Here is a 7,715-nt window from a genome sequence, read left to right on the forward strand (position 1 = left end):
CAGTTAATTGGGTGACCTAAAATTCAAATGGACAAACCTCAAATGCCACAACCAGTTATACTTGTGGTCGACCGTTGTTTTTACGCATTGTACCTCAGTCAAACAGTCATGGTCTTCAGTGTTCCATTATTCGATATATGAGATTTTAAGAATAAGTTGTTCTGAGTGTCAAACAATTTAAAGGCTCAATCTTTCATAACAACTGAGAAACCTTTTTCGACCAATTGTCAAACACCTAGAAGATTGCACTTCAGGCCAGGTACATAAAGTACATCTTTAATCATAGTTTTTGCTTCATTACTCATTTGAATGACTATGTTTCCAGTACATTCTTTTTGCAATGAGTTATTATCTGCAAGCCTGACCTTAATCTTCTTCGACTCGTCAAAATTTGATAACCGCACTTTTCGACCAATCATGTGATTCGAGTAACCTGTGTCGAGGAACCAAGTCTTGGAGTCGACATGCTCATCTGCAACTGCAACCATATGCACCATACCGTCATAATAATTTGAATCTTGATGTGTAAGGTTTACTCCTTCATCATCCTTGCCTTTTGTAGCCCTTTTGTCTTTCTTGTACCAATAATTCTTAGCTAAGTGATACCAATTTTCACAATTCCACACTTTTCATCTCCTGTTTTTTTCTTCTGATATTAGGTTCCTTTTCCTCTTTTCGAGGATTCATAAGTCATATCATCAAACTTATGCTTTTGAGGATTCACCCAAGACTTCTTGCTATGAGTCTTGTCTCCTTTGCCCTTGAACTTATTGGAACCACCATGCTTCTTCCATGTCTAGACCTGCAATGCTTATATCGGATCTTAAACCCATTTTCCTCTTGACAATCCTTAGCTCATGTGCCTCTAACAAACCAACCAAACCTTCTAGTTTCATGGTTTCAAGATTGTTGGGTTCTTGAATGGCTATGATAACATGATCAAAGTGAGAGGTTAATGTATGCATTGCCTTCTCAACTATTATCTTATTAGTTAGGGTTTCACCACAACCATTCATGAGATGAACAAGATTATGCACTTTAGAGACATAACCTATAATCTTTTCATCTTCTCCCATATGCAGTAACTCATACTTCCTTCACAGTGTCTACAACTTGACAACTTTAACATTCTCACCACATTCATAATAATTGACAAGAATATCCCATGCATCCTTTGTTGTTTCAACATGAGAAATTCAATCAAAATTCTTCGCACCTACTGCAAATTGAATAGATAACGCAACCTTGCAATCTTTATTCTTTGCATCCTTGTGAGTAACTCTCTAAGCATCATTTATGTTTTGAAAGCCCAAGGACGTCATTGTAATCACTTCTTGGGTTTCCTGAAACCAAACAATGATTGCATTTGTTTTCTCCATTGGATCCAATTTTTGCCATCAAGAATCGGAAGAGAATTGAGAAAACCATTTCTGCCATTCATCTTTGCGACAAACACAATTCACGATCCCCAAAAACACAACCACTGACGTGTAGTTCTTAAATTTATGATCAAGAAAGCGAACCAGAAGCTCTAGATACCAATTTTGTTAGTGCATAAGCACTTTGGGTGGGGAAGGAATGAACGAGAGATTGTGAGAGAATGAAAAGTAATTATATTGATGAGTGAATGTTAAAAACCGAATTACACTAATGTGTTTATATACAAATAAGTTACATGCTAAATAAGTAACTAAATAACTAATAACTTGAATTATATATCACAACAGATTCTATCACGTTGCAATAATAGCATATCATCACTACTATTAAGTATTTGGCGACCTACTATTACCTAAATTAATGGGCAGGGCTTTGGTGCCTTTATGGCACTAAAGGCTCTGTGCATTTAGTTAATGATGGTACTTTTTTTGTAAAAAAAAAAATATTTAATGAGAGAGAATATTTGGCGGAGATACATACACAACGAGACACAACGACATGTGCATTTTCCATCATAAAGGCAACTAAGTGTGACCCTAAATTAATGCTTATAAATCATCCTCATTTCTGCCTGAAAACTCCCATGTTTCTTTTTGTTAGTTTTTATTTCTTTCTTAGATTTGAATGCATTTGACGAAGAAGATGGAGAGAATTAAAAATATATATTGTATTCAATCTAATTATTTTAAAAAAAAAGTGTTGAGTCATAATATTTTTGTGTTTGAGTTGATGAACAATCAATTGTTCATGAGTATTGACTCTCATTAACAAAATAGTGAAAAAGACTAACTTAATTAAGACTTAAACAAATTAAATTATAAATATAATTATTTTTTCTAGGGATTAATATGAACTTCAAATCCAAGATAGCGGGATAAAAAGGAAGTAAAATTAGGATTAAATAATTTTTTTGTTCTTTTAAATATTGCAAATTTCGTTTTTAGCCCCTCAAAAATTTCTATCAAGTAATGGTCCCTCCAAAAAATTTCATCCATACAATTGGTTCCCGACGTTAAATGCTATTAACGGAAGCTGGTGTGACATGTTACATGAAACGTTTTTGATCACTGGGCATACACGTGAAAATGTTAGTGTGGAAAAAATGTTGACGTGGATGTCACATGACAATTTCTTCCATTTTTTATTTTTTTATTCATTAAAATTATAGCGAAGAAAAGACTGTTGCTAAATTCGTCGCTAATATGAACATCATGCATAAATCCATAATTTGTAGCTAATCTGTAGCTAATTTAAACGCGTCATTCTTATGACCTAAAATTCATTTTTTTTTCATGATTTTTTACATGAAATTTTATAACCTTATAAGGATCTCTCATACAAAAAATTATTTTTCTTTTGTGCGAGACATTCTTATAAGGTTATAAAATTTCATGCAAAAAATCATGAAAAAAAACGACTTTTAGGTCATAAGAATGACATATTTAAATTAGATAGGAATTAACTATGAATTAGCTACGGATTAGCTATAAATTATGGGTTTTACATGATATTAATATTAGCGACGGTCTTTCTACCAATAGAATTTTAACGAATAAAAAAATGTAAAAGTAGAAGACATTGCCATGTGGCATCTACATAAGCATTTTTGCCATATTGACATTGTCATGTGTATGCCTAATCATAAAAAAAGTTCCATGTGTCAGAGATCAATTATATGGAAGGAATTTTTTTTAGGGACTAAAAAAAATTGTAATATTTAGAAGGACCAAAAAAATGAATATGAAAAAATATGTGTATCTTTCAAGGTGTCGTCTCATGTGCGCGGGGAGCATAGGTCTCTCACGTGAGAGACCTATTTTTTTCCAAATCAATAGGAACCATTGATTGGTATGTTGCACTATCATCCCATGCACCATCACACATAATATAATTTATATCAACTATAGAACCAAAAGTACACTTGTTATATGCAGAATGTCCTCATATCGTCTTCATGTCTCCATATGCAACTTGAGAAGAGGAATTTCCAATTTCCATGTTCCATGTCTCCATCTGAAACATGAGAAGAACAATTTCTTCATAATTTCTTCCATTTTCGTTTCTTCCATTTTTAGTCCAATCCTTATGATTTCTTCCTTGTTTCTTCCCTTGTGATTTCTTCTGGATCTGAAGCTTTTTTTTATGAATCACATGGATATTGAATGAAAGATGGATGATGGTGATGTTGATGGGCATGAAGTGATGCAAGCTGACTATGTAAGTGAATTTTTTTAAACAATCCTACATTATGTTTGTAACCTATTTTGTTAATGATTTATTGATTTAGCTATTTATATTTTTTTAGGAAGCACTCAATGATATTTTACATGAGAATGGTCGTGTTAACGTTGGTGGTGAACTGGATATTGTTAGTGATGAATGCTCGGATAATGTTGAATATGATAATGTAGTTATTGATGAAGATTTTGAGTTTGAAGAAGTTGAATATGATGATGAAGAAGCAGAAGAAGATGGTGAATTTGACGGAGGTGAATACGATGATGAGGACGCAGGTGAATATGGTGAATTTGATGGAGGTGAGTAAGATAATAAGACTGGTTCTGGTGATGTTGGTCGACACGAATATTGGAATACAAATGCATACAATGATGGAAGTGATGCAAAATGTTTAGAATGAATCAATATTTTCATCTGGCGAATCACTTGTTGTTGACTATGTGGACAAAATTGCAAAGATGAACATGTTTAACTTGTAAAATGATGATGTTTTAAAGCTGCAATTTGGAAGTCTAGAAATTGCTTATAAACTTTATTGTTGGTTTCAAAGATGAACGATTTAGCAGTCCGTGAAGGTCAAGTTATTAAAAATAAGATTGTATATGTTATTCAATAAACATTTGTTTGTAACCTTGAAGGATTTAGGTAAGACCGAGTAGAGCAACACAAGCGTGGTCCGAAGCATAAAACCTGGTGTGGATGTGGAGCAAAATTTTGGGTGCATATTGATATAATTTCACATTATTGGTATGTCACAATTTTTACCTTTAAGCACAATCATGAAATGTTAAAGAAGAAGCACTGCATGTTGTTGGCAACTAATATGAAGCTTAGCAAGGCAGATAAGATACAAATTAAGAATTATCAAAATGCTGGAATCAAAGTAACTCAAATGATTGGTGCATTTGCAAATGCTTCCGAGGGGGTATGATAAGGTAGGATTTTTGAAGAAGGACGTACATAATCAAATTTAAAGACAAAGAAAAGAGATGTCTTATGATGCTAAATGTGTTGTTAGGTATCTTATAGATATTCATGTTAAATATCTATTGATGTTTGTTTCACACACGGTGGGTGCGGATGGAACGATGCAAAACCTATTTTGGAGCGATGGTGAAAGTCAAAAGAATTATGATCTATTTGGTGATGTGCTTGCTTTTGATGCTACTTACAAGAAAAATAAGTACATGTGCCCCTCTGTTGTTTTTTCTGGTGTTATTATCATAACCAAACGATTATATTAGCTACTGCCGTAATTTCAAATGAGCTTGAAGGGACATATATATGGTTGCTAAAGTAGATTTTGGTTGCAATGAAAGGTAAGAAACCAATATTTGTAATAACAAACGATGATATTTCCATGAGAAATGCAATCAAGCAAGTCTTTCCCAACAGTTACCTTAGGTAATGTGCATGGCATCTCCTATGAAATGCAATGTACAACATTGGCAATCCCAATTTCATCCCTATTTTAAGAAAAATGCATGCTTGGTGATCATGAAGTTTGGAAATTTGAGAATTTGTGGAATGAAATGGTCTATTGGTTTGGTTTAGAAGAGAACAATTGGATCAATGAATTGTACCAGAAAAGGAAGATGTGAGCAACATCTCATATTCAGGGAATTTCTTTGCAGGAATACTAATGACATCGCGGTGTGAAGCATTTCATAGCCACATGGGCCAATTTGTACACTCGAAGATGAATATGACTGATTTTGTTAATCATCTCTATAGGTGTGTGGCATATTTTTGTTTTAGAGAGGTCCAAGCTGATTTTCAATCCCAATATGGACATGCAGTGTTACAGATCAGTCTTAGGGTGCTTGAGAGGTCAGCTTCTATGCAATGGACAAAAGAAATATTCGAGATGGTATGATCTACTACGAAAAAGGTATCCTTAATGTCTGTATTAGATACTTAAGATATGGCATCCTTTACAACTTATGCAGTCACAAAATATCGACACGAAGGGCATGGATGACGTGTTTCCCACTGTCCATCGAATAATGATTTAAGATGCTCATGTCTTAGAATGGAATCTATTGGGATTCCATGTGAGCATTTGTTGTTGTGATGGTTTATATTGATATTGTTGAATTTCCTAAGACTCTTGTGTTGAATCGTTGGTCATTATTTGAGAAGGAGTCAATTAGTGGAATTATCAAGATGGTTCACGCTATTTGGTTGCAAGACATGCTAATTTAGTGAATCTTAATAAGGAGGTTGATGACTTGATATATACGAATAGTGATGATTACAAAAAATATATAGAATATCTGACTATTGAAATTAATAGGATTAAGTCCAAGTATGATAATGAAGATGTTCCAGATAACAAACATGTTGTAGAGGAGTTGGAAAATATACTTAGGCGTAGGCGGACCAGGTACTGTTGGTACATCGGGTAGACGTAGGCGGACACAAACATGTGGTATATGCGGTGCAGTTGGTCACAACAGAATATGTTGTCCTACTCTTGGAGCAGATGGAGAGCTTCCTCCAGATAATTCATTACAATCACCATATGTACGCTTAAGAAATGACTTAGGCTTTTCAATTTCAAAATCAGCGAAGTATGGGAATATGCTAAAGGAATAAGTGGTATTTGTGAAATTGCTAATTGTTTGCCGGTGTAGTTTATTTAGCTAAGTTTGTAGGGCCGGTGTGAGGATTTTGGGACTGTTGTATTAACATGTATGGGATTTTTGTTGTGGTTGTTTCTAATTAGGGGTGAGCAGTTAACCGGGTCCTTGTTGGATACTGTCTTGTAATGGTATTGGATAACTTTGGATGTTATTTTGTAATTGGCATTGTGCCTTGTTCATTAGTTTTAATATAATTGGTGATTTTGACATTCGTTTAAATATAATTAGTTTCAATTTTTCTATTATTTTGTGTTACACATTTCTGTTTGTTTTAGTAGTGTTTGCAAGGTTGTGTAATTTTCCTTTTAAAACCATACTAAGTTGTCGTATGAATGGTGTAATTCAACATGATATTTTTCATAAACTAATCAACAATGTTGTAATTATTTATTAAATAGAATAGATATTCATATTGTATTATTGTTGATAAAAAGACAAAGTTGAATCTTGTAGATAAAGAACCTAGGAGAAATTAGGAATAATAGCATAATTTTTCAATTCAAGTTGCATATCAACATAGAAAATAGAGGCCCACCAAGCTGCTCTGAAAGTGTAAATCATTAAGGTGTAATCTGCTAATTTTCAACATGCCAAAGTAAGCAACTGAATTGTCGATGCTAATACAACACAATGTAATAGATCCTTCTACCTGTTGCGCAAAGCAAACGAAGCCGAGCGCGCATATATATATATATATATATATATATATATATATATATATATAATATATATAATATAATATAATATATATATATATATATATATATATATATATTATATATATATATATATATATATATATATATATATATATTATATATAATTATTATATATATATAATATATATTATATAATTATATATATATATATATATATAATCTTGGATTTAGATTTTCCAAAGTTTAAATCAGTATTGGTGTTATTGCAGAGCACCACCCGGTTTTGAAGGAAGTGAAAAACGGATCTGGTCATGGTTTTAAATTACGGACCGTATCACGTGATGCGGCCACAATATTACAGTTATGGCCGTATCCGCATCCGCATCAAGTCACAATTGCGGTGTGATTGTAAATCACAATAAAAACCGCATCATAACACCTGAAATCTAAAATAAATAATAAAATATAATATTTTATGTTCATAAATATAAATTTATCCCGCAACAACCGCAATCCGCCGCATTCGCAGTGGCCATGGCCACAACTGCAATCGCATCCGTAGTTGGAATTGCAATTGCAATCTAAAACCATGGATCTAACTGAAGGAGAAGGGTGATCCAAAACGCAACGGAATTTAAAATATCTCCTTTAATGATCCTTACGAATGGGCATGATCAGTGATAGAATCGTTACCTATTGTGGCGATCACAAACGTTGAACGATGACAACACCT

General features: G+C 33.2%; 2 protein-coding genes across 2 annotated transcripts; one reads left to right on the forward strand and one right to left on the reverse strand.

Moving 5' to 3' along the window:
• Positions 1 to 227: 227 nt before the first annotated feature.
• LOC127103963 (uncharacterized) lies at positions 228 to 1,076 on the reverse strand. The gene is made up of 2 exons (XM_051041191.1): positions 803 to 1,076; positions 228 to 595 (listed from the first exon to the last, which is right to left on the reverse strand). The coding sequence occupies exons 1-2, from the start codon at positions 1,074 to 1,076 to the stop codon at positions 228 to 230; spliced, it is 642 nt and encodes a 213-aa protein (XP_050897148.1).
• A 2,315-nt stretch (positions 1,077 to 3,391) lies between these two features.
• Positions 3,392 to 6,509, forward strand: LOC127115684 (uncharacterized). The gene is made up of 2 exons (XM_051047160.1): positions 3,392 to 3,657; positions 3,746 to 6,509. The coding sequence occupies exons 1-2, from the start codon at positions 3,610 to 3,612 to the stop codon at positions 3,983 to 3,985; spliced, it is 288 nt and encodes a 95-aa protein (XP_050903117.1). The 5' UTR covers positions 3,392 to 3,609; the 3' UTR covers positions 3,986 to 6,509.
• Positions 6,510 to 7,715: the final 1,206 nt, after the last annotated feature.

Source organism: Lathyrus oleraceus, chromosome 1 (genome assembly GCF_024323335.1).
Source record: "Lathyrus oleraceus cultivar Zhongwan6 chromosome 1, CAAS_Psat_ZW6_1.0, whole genome shotgun sequence".
NCBI lineage: Eukaryota > Viridiplantae > Streptophyta > Magnoliopsida > Fabales > Fabaceae > Lathyrus > Lathyrus oleraceus.

Bases quoted from the DNA above. Each gene is read 5' to 3' on its own strand.
- LOC127103963 (XM_051041191.1), bottom strand. From the start codon at position 1,076: ATGGGAGAAGATGAAAAGATTATAGGTTATGTCTCTAAAGTGCATAAT. The intron at 596-802 runs GTCTAGACATGG...GGTATCACTTAG, and splicing joins ATCCGATATAAGCATTGCAG to CTAAGAATTATTGGTACAAG.
- LOC127115684 (XM_051047160.1), top strand. From the start codon at position 3,610: ATGGATGATGGTGATGTTGATGGGCATGAAGTGATGCAAGCTGACTAT. The intron at 3,658-3,745 runs GTAAGTGAATTT...ATATTTTTTTAG, and splicing joins AAGTGATGCAAGCTGACTAT to GAAGCACTCAATGATATTTT.